The sequence below is a fragment of the Pseudoliparis swirei genome, chromosome 2 (genome assembly GCF_029220125.1).
Source record: "Pseudoliparis swirei isolate HS2019 ecotype Mariana Trench chromosome 2, NWPU_hadal_v1, whole genome shotgun sequence".
Taxonomy (NCBI): domain Eukaryota; kingdom Metazoa; phylum Chordata; class Actinopteri; order Perciformes; family Liparidae; genus Pseudoliparis; species Pseudoliparis swirei.
The window spans coordinates 4,787,054-4,810,470 of record NC_079389.1 but is presented as its reverse complement, the minus strand read 5'-3'; the positions used below and the strand labels follow the sequence as shown (position 1 = coordinate 4,810,470).

The following is a 23,417-nucleotide window of genomic DNA, read 5'->3' as shown; positions in this document are numbered from 1 at the left end:
ACGAGATGAGTGGCATACCAGCGGCTGACTGGACCCCCCCCCCCCCCCCCCCCCCAACACACTGTCCTGGAATAAGCCGTGCCGTGTGAATGGATGGAGGGTGTGAGGGTGTGAGGGCGCTCAGTGAAGTGAATAGACTCCTAGATTGAGACGTGTTCAGGACTGTAGAGGTGCACACACAGATAAAGGTTCTTGAATGTTCTTTAAAGGCTTCGTGGTTCTGCTTCGCCCAAAGGACGGCGTATCATCCTTCATGAGATGTGCACAAGCAAAAAAAGGACATTTCTTTGGCGTTATTTCACAGGTTAATAAACAAAGCATGTCTCCTAACCCTAATATCTTGTTGTGGTTGAACAAAACTCTCGTTCCTGGGTCCTTAATGACTGTTTTGGGTGTTGTGGTCAGAGCGTAGACGCACGAACAAAAGATTTAAAGATTTAAAGAGGGCGTTTCTCAGCGGGGTCATATTCTGAGTCCTTTATTTATTTATTGTTGTTGTTGTGTATTTTATTCAGTCAATTATTGCAATACAATACAATATTATTCTCTATAATATACAAAACAGAAAGACTGAAAAGGTTTAGGTAGAAGCAAAAAATGATGATATATTCCTATACTAAATTATTATAATTAAATAAATCAGAAGCTTAATGTAAAATAAAGAAAATACAAATAATATTTATATATATGTGTGTATGTATAAATATATATATATATATATGTGTGTATATATATGTATATATACATATGTATATACATACACTATATTATATATATAATATACAACACAGAAAGACTGAAAAGGTATAGGTAGAAGCAATAATGCTTATATATTCCTATCCTAAATTATTATAATCAAATAAATCAGCAAATTAATATAAAATAAAGAAAATAATATAGAAAAAAATAAGTATAAATATATATATATTATATATATATTATATATATATATTTACATACTTCTTCCATATACATACGTTTCAATCACACTTATAACCTTTATGATGTTGACAGGTGATTCCTGTCTGTGCGTGAGACCAGAGGGTTGCATTGTTGTCACAACACAGCTTGAGGTATCAGTTCCCACAAACGGTGACACTTTCTGACTGACAGTCACACACTCGATAGTCCCATTAAACCCACTTATCACCCCTCTCCAATCCCCTTGAAATCCATATAACCAGATTCCCAACCCAGCAGGTGGCAGTCGGAGCCTTGGATAACACCTTGGCAGAGACCCCCCCACCCCCGCCCCCTGTTCCAACATGGCACGTCCTGCACAGCCACGGTCATTATTTCTAGCCTAACTAGATTAAGCTAATCACGTTACGTAGCGCTAAGGCGTAGCCGCGAGGCTCGGGATGAAGGGTCGTCTGTCCCGCTCGTTGCCATGCGGCTCTGGAACACAAACGCCAAACTGTCACACCGAGCTTCACCAACACCCGAGGGCCCGATGCCGGTCGGTTTGGGCCTCTAAACCTCTCGGATGAGCTCACGGGTCGCGGAACGCCATCGATGCCGTTATACAGAAAGTATTCAGACCCCTTTAAAATGTTCGCTCTTCGTTTCATTTGCAGCCATTTGCTAAAATCAAAAAAGTTCATTTTATTTCTCATTAATGTTCACTCAGCACCTCATCTTGACAGAAAAAAACAGACATGTAGAAATTTTTGCACATTTATTAAAAAAGAAGAATACTTATCTATCTATGTGATATTTCTGTTTTTCCTTTCTCGGCCTTGTTCATCATTCCCGTGTTGGTTCTGCACCGTGGTCGCACGCCCCGGGCCACTTTTCCAACACGTTGCCTTTTTTTAGGACTAATGATTAGAGGATAAACAAAGTGGTCATTAGTGGTTAGAAACGCATACTGTGGCTCTTCGTCTTAGAATTCTTGATTTTCCTTGCCATGCTTTGGTATGCAATGGTCTTCCCATATGAAAATTCCCATGAGTCGTCCCCCAATATGCCCGCCACATGGCTACTTTTACAATATACAATACAATTATACTTTTCACAACATAATAACGATAATATATCAAATGTGGCACAGTGTGTGTGGCTTACATTGGGGATTCATTGGAGTCCTGCCCCCATAGGGCTGACCCTCAAAGTATACAATTGGGGGGGGCGGGAGCTGAACAAATACACCCCAAAAAAGGATGTCGCCGGGGTCAGGCAGGAAAAAAATCTTGACATTTGTGATCTGCTCGCTAGCGTCGCTGAATGCCAGGTTTCACAGCAGACAGGAAAAGCACTGTGTGTGTGTGTGTGTGTGGGGGGGTTACAGTAGAGGTAAAACAGCAGGCTGCAGACAGGCAGACACAGAGCGGTGTTTAATGGGGTGGGGGAGCTCTGTCAGGGAGTTTCTCCAGAGATGCGTAACACACCTGCAAAGAGGGAAATGAGACGACAGGACAAAGGTTGTGGGGGGAGGGAGGGAGGGAGGGGGGGGGGGCTGAAGGGAAATAACAGATTACCGACTGCGGTCTGTTTTTCTTTCTTTCTCGTTTTCGTTCTGCCAGCCGACGCCCCTACGACCTCACCTCCCGGGTGGATTTTAGAGGACCTTTTGACGCCTTACCGCTGAAAGAAGTTATGATCTGTGTATAAATAACCACACGGGAGGTTTATTACCTATTTTGTATTTGCCTGATTGTTTTTTGATGGTATGCCTTATGATATTGTATTGTTTGAAGAATTTATAGAGGCCACTTCCTCTCCAATTGATAAATCTGACTTTTATTTTGAAAACGTAAAAGGAATCGCAGTTTTTGACAGTACGGCTACGGATGATGTCACGGACGGATGTGTATTTATACATTCAAGAAAGTTTTAATAGTTTAATGGACCCGTATGAAGCTAAAGCTCTTTACGGTTGTGATACTCTAGTTATACATTTAAGAATGTTCTTCAAAACCCACCTGTTCAGAACTGCTTTTAACCGTTTAAGCAACAAGCCTTTTTTAGGCCTCTGCTACAAAAATTGCACAATTGAGCTAAAAAGGCTGTATCTCTGCAACCACTAGGGCTATTTAATCATTTTTACATTTGTATCTTTTTTAACACTTTTTTCTTGTGTTCAGATGTGTACATCTCAGTCTACATGTTACTGGGTAAGAGTTAATGAAGATGGCACACAGAAAAAATATAAAAATTACAGGCCAGTTTGAAAAAAAGCACTTCCAGGATGATTATATATTTGGAATGAGGCAGTTAAAAGGTTTAACACTCTCACACATCATATTAAAATATGATAACATTCTCCCTGAAATGTTTGACTTTGAAAAAGTGAAGTAGAACAAAGTTAGAGAGGTTTTAGGACAGAGAATTTAGGCAAGGTCTCCAAAACGGCCATTTTGGATTTTAATTTTCTCCTGTAACAAACCAGATATTTCACTTCTTTGTTCCTCATGGTGTTCAATATATACAAATACAGCATTTTATTGTGTGCTCTACCAGCTCTCAACCAATGAGTTTTAGTCAAAGGCTCACTGTGACCTCTAAATCAAATAGGAGGAGCAAAAAACTCTGTGACTTTGATGATTGAGGTCATCAGTAAAGCGTCTTTGAGTACTTTGAAAAGCGCTATAAAAATGGAATGCATTATTATTATTAATAAAGTGTCCTAGTGTAATGGACCCGTAGGAGGCTTACGCTCTTTACGGTGGTTTAATGAATGTATTGTGACCCAAAGTAACAAGATAAAGAAGTAATACCACTTCATATCCAGGGATCCGTTACAGAACGCACGTATTTCAGTATTTCAGTTAAAATGCACGAAGAATGTCTTAAAAAAAAAAGATACACGAAAGGTCCCAAAATGCCTCGACCCACCTGGACTTATTGAAGTCCCGTCAGGTTGCATCATCCCGACATTAACGTCGCACCTCTCTTTGTCTTGTACCTGCAGCCGGACGAGCTGGAGGCTCTTCACTCCCACACCTTCCGGGTGAAGACATTCAAGAAGGCCAAGCACTGCGGCGTCTGTAAAGCGACCATCGGCCCAGACGGACTCATCTGTCGAGGTCAGTCCCCCAAATCGGATCTCCTGGACTCGATGTATAGCAACTGTTTTCTTTTGGAAAGGGGGGGGGCTTGAACATCTTGTTTCTGCTGACCTCTCCAGTGTCTTAACCTTTTAAGCAACAAGCTTTTTTTAGGCCTCTGCCCTAAAAATTGCACACCCAAACTAAAAAGGCTGTATCTCTCCAACCACTCGGGCTATTTTAATAATTGTAACTTTTTTACCTTTACATTTTTTTAAAAATTGTGTTCAGATGTGTACATATCAGTCTATATGTTACTGGGTAAGAGTAAATGAAGATGGTACACTGAAAAAATATAAACATTTCAGGTCCCAATTGAAAAAAATCACTTCCAGGATGATTATATGTTTGGAATGAGGTAGTTGAACGTTTTAAAACTCTCACAAATCATAGTACAATATGTGAACATTCTCTCTGCAAAGTTTGACTTTGAAAAAGTGAAGCAGAACAAAGTTAGAGAGGTTTTAGGACAGAGAATTTGGAAAATGTGTGCAAATTTTGGATTTGAATTTTCTCATGTAACAAACCATAGCCTTCACTTCTATGTTACTCATGATGTTCAATATATACAAATACAGCATTATACAACTTTTCAAGAATAAAAATAAATAAATTATAATTAGGAAATTCCTAAAACTATATTTTTCCATAAAAAACAAGTATGCACAGCTCAACTCAGCGGGGGATGGGTCAATTTCAGAAAACAACACATGTCTCGCCTTTAAAGAAAGCGATGTCCAGGTGTACTCCAGGACACGGTGCCATCCTCGTTGGGTGTGGTTACGGGGGCCTTTCAACCAGAGAGGGCACACAATACAGTTTCTTTAGGAACCAGGCGGAAACCTCGGGTTCTTTCAAGCAAAAGTATCTTACGCACAATACCGCTTCTGACCAGCAGGGGGCGACTCCTTCCGTTGCAATTTTTTTTTCCGAATCGTATGAAAGTCAATAATAAAAAGACGCTGCGTCTCACTTGATTCAGGACCTCATGACGTCTGTCTTCTTGCAAATGACGGTGCATTTAGAGTCAAACAGACTAGGAGTTTGCTTTAGGGCGGGGCTTGCTGTGATTGACAGGTCGCTACCAGAGCTGTATCCCACGTTGCTTCTCCTTATCTGTTGTGAAATACCAACATGGCGACTCCTAAAATGGCGACCGCACAATCGTCATACTCGAGTTGGTAATCCACAAACCACTGGGGGGGCGTCACTATGACCACACCCACTTCTTATCTACAGTCTGTGGTTGATTATGTCATTTCAGAGGAGCGTCAATGGTGGATTTTTGTGTCTGAAGACGTCAAAGAAAACATTTTTAATTCCTGACTGTGACGTAACCTTGGTCTCCTCAGAGTTCTTGTGGCCATGGTAACCAGTTACTCCTCTGGATCAATGACTCTGAGTCTAAACTCAGTTGATTATCTAGACCCCCGAGCCTCCAGCTAAGCCCCACTGAGAGCATTTAGCAATCACCGCTCTAACTTGCCGGGACAAGACAATGAAGACAATATTGGCCGCCATCGGTCATCTGACCCAGAGGTCACCTGAGATCATCTGAGGTCATCTGAGGTTACCTGGGGTCGTCTCTGCGTCTTGGGTTTAGTCGGTTAAGTGACACGGGAGGGGAAGAGAAGCCTCGGAAAGGCTAAAGGTCAACCGCTTCTCACTTTCCTCAATGGGGTTTACCGAAGAGGCTGGTTGAAGATGATGATGAAGATGATGATGATGATGAGGGGTGTGCTTGGTTTGATTGATGCAATCAACTTCAATAAGATGGAACTGGGCGCACGTTTGTTTCTTTAATTAATGAAAGAAGATGACGTCATGCTTCCTGATACTTTCCGCTGAACGTAACTTCACGTCTTCTTTTTCTTTTTCTTCTTCTTCTTCTTCTTCTTCTTCTTCTTCTTCTTCTTCTTCTTCTTCTTCTTCTTCTTCTTCCTCTTCTTACGTTTTATGAATGCAGGTGCCAGTTAGGTGAGATTGAAGGACAGTAACTTACTGACATTCAATAATAGACTTTAATGCGGCCGCCATTTTTTCCGAACGGTCTCCACTCAGTGACGCCATCACGGAAACGTCTGTTTTCAGACTGATAACGGCGAGTGAAACCGTGAGGCCGGATTGGGGAGGTGGGGGTCGATGTTTGAACCTTCGGAAAAACAAAGAGTTTTATCTCTGCACATCGGATTATATTGGAATTGTATGGGTGATTAGGTGATTAGGGAAATGCAAGCGTTTCCATTTTATTTCTCATCTATTTCTCTGTCACCATCTCGCTTCCCAAACCTCGAGACCCTTTTAAAGGAGAAACATGGGGCTGATGTCCAGGTGCATTTGTTCCGGTTTTCCTGCATCGGTGCTGTTAGCAGCACCTCTATATAGATAGGGATATATTTATATATTTACATATATATATATATATATATATACACACACATACAGTATATATATAAATAATACTTATATATATGCTGTATATATAAATAATAATTATATTTAATATACTGTATATATATATAAATAACTATATATATATACTGTATATATATATATATATATATATATAGCCTCAGTGGTGAAGTTCAGATGTTCTCGTTGTTGTCATTAAGTCTAATATATATATATATAAATAATAATTATATATAATTATATATATAATGTATATATATATAAATAATAATTACATATACTGTATATATATATATATATATAGAACATACAAATTATATATATATATATATATATATTGGGATTCAATGAATCAGGAGTCATATACTGTATATATATATATATATACAAAATAAAAATTATATATATATAGAGAGAGAGAGAGATTCAATGAATCAGGAAAATAATATATATATATATATATATATATATATATACTGGATGTTACTTTGCAGCAGATGAGATACAAATTGGGAAGTGTGCGAATATAAAAAATATAACAAGTTATATCTTTAATGTTGCACGTTGGTACGTCGCTTAACTGATTCTTCCATCATGTGGCTGCATGCCAGATTAATATCTTAATACCCGTCTATCATCACGGTCTCCAGGGATACACTATACATTGTGCCATGCGTACATTTCGTGTAATATAAGGGAGAAAAAAAGATGTCCGTGTTTGGCCATCACTGAGTGACGCGGTACACAGCCCATGTGACTCCGCCCACGTGACTCCACCCCTTTCTGCAGCTAAAAAGAAGACGTATACAGTGGACGCAGTTCACGACCTGCATTTCACTCTGTGATCCAAGTGGTGAAGTCCAGATGTTCTCGTTGTTGTCAATAAATCTAATATATATATATGTATTTATATACACATACATATATAATTTTTTTTAAAGTGACGAACAATCATTTTAAGCAAAAAAAAGGATACGTTAAAATGTAAAAATTGCACAGGTTGTTGCTCTAGTAGTGTGTGTGTGTGTGTGTGTGTGTGTGTGTGTGCAGACAGTTACTTAAAATGTGCTCATAAAATGACGGCACCTGCGGCCGTTATTTGGAGAACTGATTTATAGGGGAAATAAACCCTTGTGACAAGGTGCATTTAAGTCTTTTTCTGATTTAATTGAGCTCCGGTTTGCTTCTCTCTCCCTCGTCATACGAGCAAATGGTGTGTGTGTGTGTGTGTGTGTGTGTGTGTGTGTTGAGCTGGATTTATGAGGACAAACCCAAAGTACACAGTAAACTTCTCCAGCAGACGTTAACCACTCTCTCGTTCTCTGCCCAGGCCGTCTACCTGACTTTTGATTAATTGAATCTCTTTATATATATATATATACACACAGTATAAATATATATACATATAGATTATTTTGTATATATTAATATTATTATTGTATATATATATATATATATATATATATATATATAGGGTATCAATGAATCAGAAGTCATATATATATATATACAAAAATAATAATATATATACATATAAAATAATATATAATTATATATAACATATTTATACTGTGCATATATATATATATATAAAAAAAAAAATATATAAAATAATATATAAACATATATATATATTTATACTGTGCATATATACAGGACTGTCTCAGAAAATTAGAATATTGTGATAAAGTTCTTTATTTTCTGTAATGCAATTAAAAAAACAAAAATGTCATGCATTCTGGATTCATTACAAATCAACTGAAATATTGCAAGCCTTTTATTCTTTTAATATTGCTGATTATGGCTTACAGCTTAAGAAAACTCTAAAATCCTATCTCATAAAATTTTAATATTTCCTCAGACCAAGTAAAAAAAAAGATTTATAACAGCTGAGTGTTTGTCAAGGCTCAGGAAACCCTTGCAGGTGTTTCGAGTTAATTAGACAATTCAAGTGATTTGTTTAATACCCTACTAGTATACTTTTACATGATATTCTAATATTTAGAGATAGGATATTTGAGTTTTCTTAAGCTGTAAGCCATAATCAGCAATAAATCAGAATAAAAGGCTTGCAATATTTCAGTTGATTTGTAATGAATCCAGAATGCATGACATTTTTGTTTTTTTAATTGCATTACAGAAAATAAAGAACTTCATCACAATATTCTAATTTTCTGAGACAGTCCTGTATATATATATATATTTATATATAGGGATTCAATGAATCAGAAGTCATATATATATATAGCTCAAATCCAAAGCTCACTCCATAACTCTATAAATACTCTGGACGTTCAACATTAAAATAACTCTTCTTCTGCTCTTGTTTACCAACACCCTCGGTCACATGGTCTCACAAACAACACCAGCACTTCCTCTCTCTCTTTAGCGGTTGCCAAGATACGAGGTGTTAGTTACTCCAACAATGGCGTGTTGACGCAGGTCAGGACCGCAGTTTTACAACGAGGTGGGGGGGGGGGGGGGGGGACCTGGCTCTTCTATTCACTCACCGTGATGCAGTTGGAGGTTAAGTGAAGGAAGGGCTGCTGCACGCCCATAAAAGTTCAACGAAAAACGAGAACTTGTCCATAGGGGATTTATTATTCGATATAGTTTTTGAGGAAAGCCTCCCCCCCCCCCCCCCAGGATAACACGAACATGTGGAATCGGTTTCCTCCTCCTCCTGCTGCCCCGTGGCGTTTAAAAAGAGTGAAAAGGCCATTCATAAAACTCATGGCCGCGGATGTGGGAGGGAAGCCTTTCCGTGAAGGGGGAGGAGCCTCTCCATGAGGGGGGGGGGGGGGCAGGTGTGCGTTTCCTTGGTTCTCCTTGAGTCGTACACATGCTCACACATCGATGAAGTCTGTGAGCAGCCAGCGTGACCTCTGACCTCCATCGCTTTGAAGGCCTCAGTCTGACCAGAGGAGGCACATCGGGGGGGGGGGGGGGGGGGGATGATCATTACATCATCATTATCTACTAAACTAAATTCTTCTTCTTCTTCTTCTTCTTCTACATCTTCTTCTTCCTCCTTCCCCATCTCAATCTTCTCCTTCCTCCTCATCCTTCTTCTTCCTCCTCCTCATCCTTCTTCTTCTTCTTCTTCTTCCTCCTCCTCCTCCTCCTCCTCCTCCTCCAAACATGCATGACACGTGCAGGAGCTCTCAACATCTCTCTAGAAGTGAATGCAGTTAGAGCGCCGCCTGGTGGACGAGTGGACACATTGCACTAAACTGGAGTCTAGTGCGCAGTAAGAATATTAAATCACATTTAACTCTTGGGAGGTTCAACATGTCCGAGGCTCATTCCTATTCTTACCTATTTTTCTATCTGTTGCTGCATCTGTGTGTAAACTCGTACGCAGACATTTTCCATGTTCATGTAGTTTCTTAAAATAGAGTTACTTCTTGAGGTTGAAGATTTATTGATGATTTTTCGAGGGTGGAATACATCTGTGTAAAAGGTGTTTAGCATCACTGTCAACATCCACTGGTTTGAATCAAACAACTGTTGATCATCTGTAAGATATACAATATATATATAAACAGTATATCTCTAAAATGCATATTCAACATTATACAATTACATGACAATGGGGCAAAATCCACCTGCTGATGAAGACCGTCAATATAACTTATCAGTATGTTGGTTCATGATAAGTGTTTCTGTCGTTTATATCCCGAATCTGGACAGCTGCTTTTTGTCTCCCAGCTGTAATTCGTGTCACGGCCACCAGGGGGCGGCAGAGGCCTGTTTGTGTATTCTCATAGAATACCTTCAATAATCCATCTGTGAGGCCTTCACGGTGATTAGCTGTGCTTTCAGGGGCAACTGCAGCTTCAATCAAGGTGGAAACCAAACACAGTTGGATTGAAAAAACACACCTTAACCCCCCCCCCCCCAACAAACAACAACAACAACATCAACAAAATAAACAAGCAAACAGAAGTCATGTGGAATCTCCCTTGTGAGGAAAGCCCGAGCAGCTGGAGGGAGGCGGGGCCGTGCCACAGGAACCCAACACTGGCAGGGGCTTCAGTGCGTGGGCCCAACGATGACATCATCCCAACGATGACATCATCCCGATGATGCACAGTCAATAATTACTAACATTAATACGAGGGAGGGAGAGAACACGAGGGAGAGAGAGAGAGAGCGTGTCGGCACATGAAGCTTATTTTTATGAGTAGCTCTAATAAAAGGATATTATATTATTATTTATTTGTCATGTGACCTGGAAGCTGGCGTGGCACTACACATAAACTACACATACACTCCACATGAAGCTGCCAGCGTGGAGATAACTGCCGTGTGTGTCTACATTTATATAAACAATTTAACTTTTATCAGACAGACACTAAATACTGAAGAGTTTTACGAGGTTAGACTCACAGGTACATCAAGAACATTTTTTATACCAGAGAACCCTCTGGGGAAGTAAGAGTCCTCATAAGGATGGTGTTCCTGCTTACGCCGCTCGGCATCATGGGAAACCCTAGTGGGGTAAATCTTGAATTACATATTAATATATTAATACATATTAACGACTAAACGGCAACGAGCGACATCCACGAGCTCTGTATTTATTCGTTTGTGTACAATTCAAATCTACAGTTAGTTATTTCCTGAAGAAGAAGGATGAGGAGGAAGAAGAAGGATGAGGAGAGGGAGGAGGAAGAAGAAGAAGAAGAAGAAGAAGAAGGATGAGGAGGGTGAGAAGAAGAAGAAGAAGGATGATGAAGAGGGGGAAGAAGAAGAAGAAGAGTGATGTCAGGGTGAGGTCGTTAAGATAATCACAGTCATTGGTTTTGGCCTCTTTACTGAGTGCAGCTCAATATAAACTTTAATATATGTTTAATTAATTAATTGTGCATGAGAAAGAAAAGGAAAAGGAGAGAGGGAGGGATGAAGGGAGAGGGAGGGAGGAGGGATGGAGGGAGAGGGAGGGATGGAGGGAGGGAGGGAGGAGGGATGGAGGGAGAGGGAGGGATGGAGGGAGGATGGATGGAGGGAGAGGGAGGGAGGAGGGGGAGGGAGGGATGGAGGGAGGGAGGGATGGAGGGAGAGGGATGGAGGGAGGGAGGAGGGAGGAGGGATGGAGGGAGGAGGAGGGATGGAGGGAGAGGAGGAGGAGGATGGAGGGAGAGGAGGGATGGAGGAGGATGGATGGAGGGAGAGGAGGGAGGAGGGGAGGGAGGAGAGGAGGGAGGAGGGAGGAGGGAGAGGGAGGAGGGATGGAGGGAGGGAGGAGGGGGAGGGAGGGATGGAGGGAGGGAGGAGGGATGGAGAGGGAGGGAGGAGGGATGGAGGGGGAGGATATTCGATTGTGAGCAGCGGGGCCAGCCCAGCCCGGTGGGAGCGTACGCTCATTCTAAGGGACATGTGGAAGGAAATCACCCAGCCTCACTCACACACACACACACACACACACACACACACACACACACACACACACACACACACACACACACACGATGTCGTCCAGCATACCACAGACCCAGAGTCAGATAGCAGCTCAATGTTCCCTCCTCATCGTCTCATGATTAACGTGAGTCGTCCTTTCCATCTCCTCTTCCTCCTGGCATTGTCATTTTCTCTCCCTCCCCCTCCTCCCCCCTTCTTCCCTTCTTCTTCCCTTCTTCTTCCCTTCTTCGTCCGTCCCTCCACCAGGAACATTTCTGCTCTGTTTATTCTCATAGGCTGGACTTCCTAACAAGGTAAAGCAGATCCCGAGCTCTCTCCTGGGGGCCGACGGGGCCTTCACACCCAATATGGAAGTCCAGCTCCTTCCCATGTGGCCCGCGGGGCCTGTTGTTTACTGGGGGGGGGGGGCATTCATCTCGTCATGCTTATCAAACCTCGTTGAATGTCACACTGCATCTCACTGGAGCTTTTGACTGGACAACAAAATACAATCCAAAATGTGTCGTCATATTTAACCTGCAGCACCTCGTCCACAGCGCTCCTATCCCTGTTGCACTGTTATTATTTTATATGGTAAATTTAATGTATTTATCACAAATACAAACATTTCAGACAAACATAAACAAATATATAAAACAGGGCACAATGATACATACATATATATATATACTTATATTCATATACATATATATATGTATATATATACAGACATAAATACATACATATATATACACCTACATATACACATATACATACATATATATACATATATATATATATATTTATGTCTGTATATATATATATATACAGACATAAATACTGTATATACATATATACATACATATATATACATATACACATATATACCTACATATACACACATACATACATATATATATGTCTGTATGTATATATATATACATACAGACATAGATACATACATATCTATAGATAGATACAGATACTTATCCACACACACACACACACACACACACACACACACACACACACACACACACACACACACACACACACACACACACGTACATACATACATATACACCCAAAGACAAAAAAACTAAAAGAAAACAGAAAACACCCCCCCCCTCCCCTCTCTCTTTCCCCCATTTAAAATGTCTCCTAAAGGAGGAGGACGGGTTTCATTCCGGTGACACACTCTTCCTCTCGAAGATCTCCCCTTCGGGTTGACCCTGGGAACTCCAGCACTGTTTGGAACAATTTGGGAATCGTGTATCCCGGTAGGACTTTTATATGCCACCCGCATTGGAAGGCCTCTAATTCAGAAGTCAAACTGACTTTCATGTAAATGCCCCCCCCCCCCCCCCCCCAGAGTGCAAATACAGTCCTGCGTGTGCTGAAATAGAACTAACTGCACCGTGATGTAATTACACATTGGACTCTGGAAGAGGAAGCGTGTCACGTTGTCCTAGTTTCAGTCTGTCCTTCCTCACTCCTCGTCTCCTCAGTTGTTTTTCATCTCCTGTACATGCATCCTTGCTGGTGTCGGCCGGATGTGGTCGATGAGGAGTCGTATGACGTGTCAATCAAGTGGAGCATGAGTGCAGAACACCGACCAATAACACACAGCTCCTCAAAGAGAATGAACGCGTGATGTTTGGTGCGTCTGTGGAAGGCCCTCAAGCGGTTGGTTGACCCCCAAGCTGCTCTGAACACTTAACCTTTGACCCCTGATCAAGGCAAAGGTGTATAAGAAGCTATAACGATAGTTCAATCATATTTAAAGGTCAAAGAACACATGCAAAAAAAGTCGAGAACAAGTAAAAAAAAACAAGACTGTGACAAACAATTCTATAAATAAATGGTTGATAAAGATTTCGCTGACCTAATAAACTCATCAGACCGGTCAGTCGGATGTCTTGGAGCCTCAACTCTTGCCTCAACGCTGTATTGAAGAAGACCATAAACTCATGTTAAGAAAACACAATAAATCAAGCGACTTCTAGACAATCTGACTTCAGAGGAGTCGCCCCCTGCTGGTCAATATATATCATTTCAAAGTTGAAGGCATTTTTTACACCGGCTTCACTTTTAAAATTGGACCGTTGGTGTTCAACGGCCAATGGACCGACTGCACAGACGTTAGCTGTGAGCTACCTGGCAACCCGTTTCCTCTCGTCTCTGTCCGTCCATGACGCCCATTCAAAAGGACCCCTGAGCACGGTTCTGATCGAGCCGATGCATTTTCTTCACAAGGCAGATTTGTGTCCGATTGCGGCTTTCCGTCGTCATCCAATCGAGGACGGAAACGTCGTAGGTTCCCAGAACAATAGGAGGAATATCTCTGGTGTGATCGGAGGGTGTGAGAACGTTTTATCCGAGGAAACAAAGAGAAACGGGGAGTTCAGGGTACAGAAAACAAACGATGTGACGCTCCCCCCCTCCTTCCAACGACTGGACACGACGAATCACAATAGATATTACACTCGCTTTGAAACATGTGGCCGGAGACAGGAAGAATAACTCTTTACATAAGGTGTATCGTGTTCCAGTAAAAGCATACAAACTCCTCCTTTTTATTTGGAAAGCTCACGCCTCGGCACGGCGAGATGTGTTTCTTTGGTTCCCCGTCCTTCGAGGGGCTCTGAACTATTTATGAGCTGCTGGTCCAGGTGCTCCCCCCCCCCCCACCCCCCACCCCCACCTATTGACCCGTATTTGTAGATCCAGTGGGAGTCCAGAGAGCGAGAGGGCTCGGGTGCAGAAGAAGAAGGGTTGATATTCAATCGGAGAACAATGTCTTTTATCTATTTCGGGGAGTGTGTGCTACATTGTTCCATATTCCACATTACATTGGGGATCATTATCACAGGACAATAGTTTGGTACACATAGTGGAGCATTTAGATATTTTCCTCAAAAGTTAGTGGTGTCCAAGAAAAACAACTCCAATGTGTGATTGGATGGTGTGAATGGGAACCGGCTTAGAAGGCGGTGCTAGCTCTGTGTTGTGTTGACAGCAAGTCTCCACCGCCTCCAACTATCCAACATATTTATTACTTTTTATATCCTGCAAGGTGCACCTGGCATTACATTCATTAAATATTGAATAGATTGCCATCAGTTGGCAATACGCTCAATCACCATTTAAGGCCCCCAATCCAAATGACGTCTTCGAATAATCGGGGAAACATCGTGACGACTTTTGACGTGAATTTCGGCGCGGTGCTAATTAGCATTAGTTAGCGTGCTAACGAGATAAACCAAGCAGCGGACCACGGTGGAAATGACACATCGGCCTGTTACCATTGGTTCATCGTGAACAACGAAAACATCGTAACTTAATCACGGGATTGATTTTCTCAAACTCCGCGCCGTGCTATGACTAAGAGGTGGAGTTTCGTCTCTATGGTCTCGGTGAGCTTCGGTAGCGGTCTGTGAAGCTGTGGCGGGTTGGTGAATACAAAATGTCCAAACTTCTCATTCAACAGCGCCGATCCAGAAGAAAGACCCACATTTTACCTTCTTTTTATCGGTCACCATGTTCGACTCCCGCTGATCGCAAACTTAAAGAGAATTACATCGAACAACGCGGACGTCCGGCCTCTCGAAGCCTATCGGGAGTCTTGGAGAATGCTTCGGGCCTTTGATGGGGAGCCAAAGAAACACAGAGCTGACAATGGGCGGTATCGTGATATTTGACTTGGCTCCCTGGAATCTGAACGGACCTCCTGCCGTTCTCATACCTCCTTGACAACTACTCTCAATGTCGTGGCTCATGCCTCGGACCGCAGTGTTTTGGATCGCTCTGCGATGTTTGATAGATTTCCCCCGAGCTGTGAAGTTAATTCCATTTCTCTCTGTTTTCTCTAGTGTGCCGGATAGCATGCCACAAGAAATGTGAAGTCAAGGTAAGAGTCAAACCACACAGAAATACATACATCAATACAACAAAAAGACTTGGACAGACGCATCGGACCACGAGAAGGAGCTACTAAGCGATCAGATCGTCTCCATTTGAGCTCATCGGGGAGGACATATTGTGTTTTTAGGTGGAGTCGGCTCCTCTTCTGTGTGTGCATACATGCAGATGTCGAGGTAGGCGGAGCTTGGGGAGTTTATGTTCTCCGCAAAAAAAATCTGGAGAATGTCTAAACAAGTGCTCTTTGTACCAGAATGTGTTTATATTGGATAAACTCTCGCGTTTCGGAGCTCACCCCTGCGTCTAAAAATCTAAAAAAAGAGCTCTTGGATGTCGGCCACGTCGCTCGATTCATCTTGTTTTGGAAAAAAAGAGCGCGGAGGCGAAACTTTGGAGGCAGAACAGATGACGTTCCTGCGGGGTTCTTAAATAGGGAACGTTTTGTGCGTAAAAAAAATTAAAATACAAATGCTACGAGAGGTTTAGCGCGCTCACACGTGTTTAGTACATACATGCACACCTATGTTCATCTGGTCTGCATTAGAGGAACGGGTGCTTCTTGCCAGTTTGGCCTAATCCCTCTTTTACTCTCCGGAAATGCCAGGGGTGCAGGGGGGGGGGGAGGCCTCCTGTGGAACTGAATAGCAGAGACGATAAGCCAGGCTCATGCCACCTTTCAAGTGTCTTTATGTTGCCATTTTTTTCAGATTTGGTTGATTTTTAAACGACAACAAAACTATTTTTTTTGTTTTTCAGTGCTTGTGCACGTACACGTGGGTATCTGGACGGCTCACACGCTGCCTACGATCATGAAGTCACCATCCTCTGCTAGAGAAATACCTTTTTGCAAACGGTTCACTGTATTTTTGTTTTGTTTTGCGAAAGCCAATCAGACGACACAGAGCTTAAAGAGGCGGGCTTAAAGAGACAAGCGCTTCAATGAAAGCGGTTGAACACGGGTATATTTAGACATGAACATGTTGTTATTAAAATAACAACAAATTATACTATTCTTCCACCTTGCAACATCTCATTTGCCCACGTTTTTAAAACTTTTTTCCCTCCACCCTTTTTTTTTTTGCATTTTAAAAGCAAAGTAGTGACTGAGAAACTGTTCACAGTTCGTAAATATTGAGGATTAAAATATTTCGCCAAACGGAGGAGGGTGCACAATCATTTTTTTGGTCCCCTGTGTCCACAGCAACCCACTCGATGTAGTCCCGGTGTGTGTGCGGTGCATACTCGTCGATAACGTTTGAATTTCAGGAAGCCGCGGGGTCACGTCTGTGGGAGGCGGAGCCCAGAGCCGCCTCCCCGTGTCTATATATGTACAAAACTGGAACATTCCATCTCCCCCCCCCCAAAAAATCACAGCAGCATTTTTTTCTTCTTTTCTAAACATTTCAAGTGAAAAGGACTCGGCGTTGGCAGGAAGCAATTTGCTACCAGGCCCCGAGATGAAGAAACAAGGGAGTGACCACAACAGGGTCACGCTTGATCGCTATCGGCACTTAGGGACTGTTGACACACATTTTTTATGGAATATTTATTTTAAAAAACAAACAGAAAAATGCTCTCTTCTCTGTACTGTCCATCTGATATGAGCCAGCTTGTTAGGAATCCCCTGAACATAACTCTTATGGGACAGTTATCCCGAGTACACACTACAGTTCTAAATCTCTGTCTCTGGATAAGATTCATACGCAGCTCCGTGTTTAACCTGGCAACCGCAAGCAAATGGTCAGACCTGTGTGTGTGTGTGTGTGTGTGTGAAAACCTCGAGGTGTGTTTGTTTTCAACTGGATGTGAAAAAAGTCTTAAATCTTGTCAGTACGATTTCACTCCTGGGTGAAGACTGCAGAGAGAGAGAGAGAGAGAAAGAGAGAGAGAGAAAGAGATTTCTTTCACGTCTTCTTCCTTTTACACAATCTCATACTCAATGAACATTAAGGTAAGGAAAGACCTCCAGCCCCTTTTCCTTAAAGATAAGGGACCCATGCTTTGAGTTGTTGAGGTGAAATATACAGGACTGTCTCAGAAAATTAGAATATTGTGATAAAGTTCTTTATTTTCTGTAATGCAATTAAAAAAACAAAAATGTCATGCATTCTGGATTCATTACAAATCAACTGAAATATTGCAAGCCTTTTATTCTTTTAATATTGCTGATTATGGCTTACAGCTTAAGAAAACTCTAAAATCCTATCTCATAAAATTTTAATATTTCCTCAGACCAAGTAAAAAAAAAGATTTATAACAGCTGAGTGTTTGTCAAGGCTCAGGAAACCCTTGCAGGTGTTTCGAGTTAATTAGACAATTCAAGTGATTTGTTTAATACCCTACTAGTATACTTTTTCATGATATTCTAATATTTAGAGATAGGATATTTGAGTTTTCTTAAGCTGTAAGCCATAATCAGCAATAAATCAGAATAAAAGGCTTGCAATATTTCAGTTGATTTGTAATGAATCCAGAATGCATGACATTTTTGTTTTTTTAATTGCATTACAGAAAATAAAGAACTTCATCACAATATTCTAATTTTCTGAGACAGTCCTGTACACTAACATTCAAAAGTTTGGGCTCACTTAGAAATGTCCTTATTTTTCAAAGTAAAGCACTGTTTTATTCAATGAAGATGACATTAAATGAATCATAAATACTCTCTCTACATAGTTAATGTGTAAATGACTATTCTCTGGTGTTTAATGAAGTCTCTACAGAGGTGTCTAGAGGCCCATCTCCAGTGTTTTAGTGGTACATTGTCTTATCGCCTTCGAAGACTAACGGAGGGGTAGAAAACCCTTGAAAACCCTTTTCATGTGAGCGCAGCTGAAAACAGTTATGTTGGTGAGAGAAGCTATAAAACTGGCCTTCCTTTGAGCGACACGTTTGAATAACAACATTAATATTTAAAATATAAATCATTATTTCTAACCTTGTCAATGTCTTGACTATATTTTATATTAATTTAGCAATTTATTTCAAAAATAAAAGTGTGAGTATTCATGGAAACACAAAATTGTCTGGGTGACCCCAAACTTTTAAACAGTCGTGTATTTTGTCTGTTTTTGACGCATCACCGAAACGTGATGATGTCACTCTGGAGAAGTTTAAACGGGAATGAGTTGGTGTCCGTGGAGGGCTGAAGCAAACGCAGGACTTTCCCCCAGGTCATCACTGTTCGTGTCCCGCGTAGAACCAAAATCTGACGGCTCAAATACCGAGAAAAAAACACATGTATTCCCTTTTAAGACAAGCCATGATGTTTTAAATAAAAACCAACCCTTCTAGTTGTGTTGCGTTTAAAAAAAGGTCCAATGTGTTCCTTGGATTGTAATTGCGAGCGCAGTGCGGTTGCACGGGAACATTATTTCCGACTACTTAAAAGCTCTCGCTCTGCTCACGGTAACTTCCGCCAACATCTGGGAAAAATTCAATTTGATTGTCCACAACGCTGCAGACGGATTATTTCTCTCTGCATTTGAACCCCACGCTCCAATCACAAACTTGCGACGTTCTCTTCCTGTATTGCGCAATTAAAATAATTTCCCTTTTCAGCCTGACGTTCAGCATGAACACACTGTACACAACATTAAAGATGAATCTGTGGTCTCTGTAGTTTATTGCAGTCACCTTTAACCATCTGAACCCCGGGTTTGAAACTTTGGTGAATCACAGAGATGAATGGGACTGAACAACATAAGAAACATTTTTAATAAGGGCAAAAACACAAAGACATTTGCTCTGACTTTGCCACATATGTGTTTTATTTTTTTACAAAATCTTTAATAATTAAACATTTGATGGAAATCAAATTTAATCCAAATGACAGTATATAACTAAACCTATAATATTAATTAAATCAAGTCGTGTAGGTGTGCTCTATTATTTTTCTTTATTTTATATAAATGATTTATTTGATTATAATAATTTAGGATAGGAATATATAAGCATGTATACATATACATATATACATATATATACACATATATATACAGGACTGTCTCAGAAAATTAGAATATTGTGATGAAGTTCTTTATTTTCTGTAATGCAATTAAAAAAACAAAAATGTCATGCATTCTGGATTCATTACAAATCAACTGAAATATTGCAAGCCTTTTATTCTGATTTATTGCTGATTATGGCTTACAGTTTAAGAAAACTCAAATATCCTATCTCTAAATATTAGAATATCATGAAAAAGTATACTAGTAGGGTATTAAACAAATCACTTGAATTGTCTAATTAACTCGAAACACCTGCAAGGGTTTCCTGAGCCTTGACAAACACTCAGCTGTTATAAATCTTTTACTTGGTCTGAGGAAATATTAAAATTTTATGAGATAGGATTTTAGAGTTTTCTTAAGCTGTAAGCCATAATCAGCAATATTAAAAGAATAAAAGGCTTGCAATATTTCAGTTGATTTGTAATGAATCCAGAATGTATGACATTTTTGTTTTTTTAATTGCATTACAGAAAATAAAGAACTTTATCACAATATTCTAATTTTCTGAGACAGTCCTGTATATACATAGACTGTATATACATATATACATATATATATATACATATATATATATGTGTATATATACATGTGTATATATACACACACATATATATATATATATTTACATATATATATGTATATATATAAATATTATTTTTTCTTTATTACTTTTCTTTATTTTATATTAATTTTCTGATTTATTTCATTATAATAATTTAGGATAGGAATATATAAGCATTTTTTGCTTCTACCTCTTCAGTCTTTCTGTTTTGTATATTATATAGAATAATATTGAATTGTATTGCCATGATCGACTGAATAAAATACACAACAACATTAGAGACTACACATTAGAGACTACACATTTATGATTTGTTGATATTGATTTAGCTTATCTTTATTTATACTTTAATAATTAACTTCTGTACTGCAGCTTATTGTTACTCACCAACAAATACACTTTATTATACTATTAGCTATAGTTGACCATGAGCCCCCCTGATCCACTGGTCTTTACTTTACTTGGGGGGTGGGAGATGGGAGGTGAGGGGGGGCGGGGGACTGACTCTTACAGTCAGGAATCAGCCCAGAGGACAACCCGTTACATTTCACTGATCCTTCGTGCTGAGAAGGAAACCACTATGTCCTAGCGTTAATGAGGACGGAGGACTGAGAAAGCAAAGTGTCAGACCGTGGACGCGTTCTCACTCCACGAGTTAAAAACAATTCTCACTTCAAATCTCGCAGCTCCTGGAATTCTCCGAATGCGAGTTCAGAGACCAAACCCCGTGTTTCTCTGTGCTGGCGGCCGTCCGCCGTGTGTTCTTGTTCTCTTCTCATGTGTTATTTGTGACCCCCTTCAGTTCCTTTCTTTGAGTACAGCGTGCTTCATGCTTTATTTATAGCGTCAGCTCATAGGAGCGCTATCCACATATGAGTGAGGACGAATGAGAATAGAATCGAATGAGGCATTTATCTAGTAGATGGTGAAAACAAAAGATCAATCAGATGAATAATTAGTGGCTACACCTGCACATTGGTGATTGATTACCTAAACTTTCTCCTTTCCAGGAAGTTTTTCAATATAATAGCGCTCCAGGCATGTCGGCGGCGGCCGTTTCTCCACATTTGTAACATTTGGGAGCGATCGGCTGGTGAGTGAAAGTCCTTCATGCGGCTGACAATACGGCAGACTGCCCGTCTCATTATTGCCCCTGAGTCACATTTTGACACGTCCAGTGAGGTGCTGTTCCGAGAGAGAGCATCGGGGTTGCAGCTGGCCCTCCCCCGGGCCCCTGGTGGCGGGTCACAGTAGTTCGGGATGTTTACAGTTCTTCATGTTATGCCTATCGACCGCTACTTGGTGCCGTTTGTATTCTATTGTTTCATGTCTATTTTGTCGATGACAAAATACGCGGCATTTTCTTTTGTCGTCTTTCTACGTTAATGAAGGTACTATCGGATGTTTTTGTTCATAAACTATTGGTTTACTCCACTAATTATGTTGGCACTACTCCCAATACTTTGAACTTTGGCCATCTTCAGGTAGTTTAAAGAGTAATTTTGCCACCAAACCCTCCGTACTTTGCCCTTTAAATTCATAATGAAACCTAGCTTGTAATATTTGTAATAAAAAAATGTAAATGTAACAGTCCTGCAAAAATAATGTTGCATTTTAGTGCTAAGTTATCTCCCAATGCTGACCAGTCACACAGGGTCACATCTGTTTGCTATTGTCTGCAGGCTAATTGTACTGGCACTCCGTCTAGTTCTGGTTCTTCTGTACCACACTATTTTGAGATCAGTCTTAAAAGCTATTAATTGACACGCGAGTGAGACAAGTAGTTTTTCATACAAAATGATGTTTACTAAAAAACGTATAGTACACGGTCACACGGTCAAAAAACTATGTCGCTTCCAACAACTCTGAACTCAAACACGACTGACAGTCCAACACAGCTGTTATACTGACGTGACGTCATCTGATTGGAAGCTTACATTCAGACAAATTATTAAGCTTTCAAATACAATACTAAATTATATATGTTAAACTAAACATTCTTTCAAATCATAATGAAATGGATTCATATTCAGTTACCTTTTTAAATCTTTTAAAACTAAATTATTATAACAAATGAAATGATGCATTTGGCTCTTACACTAATATTGATGTAGTTCTATACGCCTTCAATGTGTAGTTTTTAGCCATTCTGGGACTGAAAACGTCCTGATAATTCACACCGGAGAGCGAGATGAAAAAGCCATTAATTAAAAAGATGTCAGCGTGGTATTGAATCCCAGTAACAACTCAAATAACTTCCTTCCCTTTTCATGCGGCTCTGCAAATAGTGAGACAAGTGGGAGTTACAGTAGGAAGGTGAGGCAGCAGAGGGGAGGAGGGGGGGGTGAACTCCTACATGTGAAAGTCATATCGCTGTGACTAACTGGGCACTGGGGAACCAGCGAGGGCAAACCAGAGATGGATGGGGGTGGCGTCATCATCGCACATTCCCCGGGGTCGTTGCCACGGCGTCTGCATGTGCCGTACGGCTCGTAGTCGGGTCAGATGCGGAGCTAGCCAACAGCTCGGAGGCTCATTGCATTAGCGGTCACACACTGAAAAAAATGATTCGGACCCCTTTTAGATATTACTTGATTTAATCAAGCTTATTTTACTGATTTGAATGTGTTATCGAATCCTTCTTATCTTTTTTAATTAATCGTAACACATATTTCCATGGTTTAAGAAAAGCAAATTTTTTCATTTAAAGGTAACAGGAAAAAAATATGTACATTTTAATTTCCACCTTCAATTTCCACATGTGCGCATGTGCGTCCACAAGCCCCGCCCCCTTTTTTCTCCTGGAGGCAGTGTTGCCAGGTCTGCGGTTTTCCCGCGGAATTGGGCTACTTTTGAAGTGTTGCCGCGGGTTGCTTTTTTTGTCCGCTGGTTCGGGTAGACCTATTTTGCATGCAAATTACATGAAAATCTTTAAATAAAAAGCCATATTTTAAATGAAATAATTTATTTATACCCAAATCCTACCATAAACTAATTTTAATGCTGGCATACTAAACATTTGGTGTTACTTTGTAGATATTACAATACATTTGGCAATGA

At 40.5% G+C, this 23,417-nt stretch overlaps 1 protein-coding gene across 8 annotated transcripts in view; it reads left to right on the top strand.

Annotated features, from left to right (window-relative positions):
- tns1b (tensin 1b) overlaps positions 1-23,417 on the top strand; it is a 177,684-nt gene that overhangs the window by 53,029 nt on the left and 101,238 nt on the right. For all 8 annotated transcript variants that reach the window (XM_056436808.1, XM_056436722.1, XM_056436758.1 and 5 more), the window contains exons 2-3: positions 3,914-4,028; positions 15,737-15,774. In XM_056436808.1, coding sequence (XP_056292783.1) covers positions 3,914-4,028; positions 15,737-15,774 — 153 coding nt within the window. The remainder of the gene's footprint in view (positions 1-3,913; positions 4,029-15,736; positions 15,775-23,417) is intronic.